The sequence below is a fragment of the Penaeus monodon genome, chromosome 32 (assembly GCF_015228065.2).
Source record: "Penaeus monodon isolate SGIC_2016 chromosome 32, NSTDA_Pmon_1, whole genome shotgun sequence".
Classification (NCBI taxonomy): domain Eukaryota; kingdom Metazoa; phylum Arthropoda; class Malacostraca; order Decapoda; family Penaeidae; genus Penaeus; species Penaeus monodon.
The window spans coordinates 7,726,812-7,727,878 of NC_051417.1; the positions used below are offsets into that span (position 1 = coordinate 7,726,812).

Sequence of the window (1,067 nt, forward strand, 5' to 3'; positions counted from 1 at the left end):
GTAGTAGTAGACACTATTAATCTTTCAGATGCTTCTGATGTGTCTCATTATTGTATATATTTATCAAAGATGTGGTGTCTAGTTCAGAGAGAGAAGTGCAAGTTTTTCCTCTTGAAAGTGAACCAAGAAATGTATCGATCGTATCTATTGCGTCTTCCCTTTTCTACCTCAGGTAGACTTCAAAATTATTTACACAAATCCTGATCTAATCAGGGCTGAAAATACCCTTCATCACTACTGGAGAATTTGGCTTGAGTAAAGACAGAATACGAGTAGCACAATCTTTATTTCGTGGCAAGTATCCCTGTAAAGGATCTATACCTTGAGGATTTTCTACCAAGACCTATAGTTAGTGTTGGAGCAGGATCCACCCTGAGCTGTCTTTGTGAAGCGAGAGGGATCAACACCGATGTTCATGAAGGCGGCTTCACAACGTCTGTAATATCTATCAGCGAGACTTGGTGAGCGGGAGAAGATGAAGGCGAAGTCGGCGTAATAGCCGAAGTTGTGACCAGCGCAGCTATAGATGCACGAGAAGTTCTCGTAATCAGTATCCAGAATCACGTAGGGAGCCATCCAGGCTGGAAACAGGGGAAATGTACCATTAATCATATATATTTCCTTGTATGAATAACTTACATATTTCATGTATACTTACATACAGATTATTATTGTGAATACTTACATGCCTCATAGTCCACGGAAAGATGAGGTTCTCCGAAAGGATTTGGCAGAACCTGACCATTACGTGTAATTGGGTTTCCATTAGCATCAGTACCAGTAGATCTGACGTTGAACTTGCTTCCATCTGTGGATATATTTTTACTCATATATTATATTTATGGGCTTTGACATTTTCTACGAGAAGTCTGTAACCGACAAGAAAAATCTTAAACGAAAATAAATAAAAACTTACCATAGGTATATTCGTTGCGGACACACTTCTTGATCAGTTGGTATGGGTTGTTTGTGAGTGCAATTTCGTACCATGTGCCAGCATACTGTAATGTAAGGAATCTGGGCTATAAGAATTGTTGCAAATTGAATATAAAAATACATTTTGCTTA

The 1,067-nt window shown here is 38.7% G+C and overlaps 1 protein-coding gene across 1 annotated transcript in view; it reads right to left on the bottom strand.

Moving 5' to 3' along the window:
• Positions 1-267: 267 nt before the first annotated feature.
• The window catches only part of LOC119593448 (crustacyanin-C1 subunit-like), a 1,102-nt gene continuing 302 nt past the window's right edge, over positions 268-1,067 (bottom strand). Inside the window, exons 2-4 of the mRNA XM_037942377.1 lie at positions 917-1,001; positions 686-808; positions 268-581 (exon numbers count right to left, since the gene is read on the bottom strand). Of these exons, the coding sequence (XP_037798305.1) occupies positions 334-581; positions 686-808; positions 917-1,001 (456 nt within the window). The 3' untranslated portion in view covers positions 268-333. The remainder of the gene's footprint in view (positions 582-685; positions 809-916; positions 1,002-1,067) is intronic.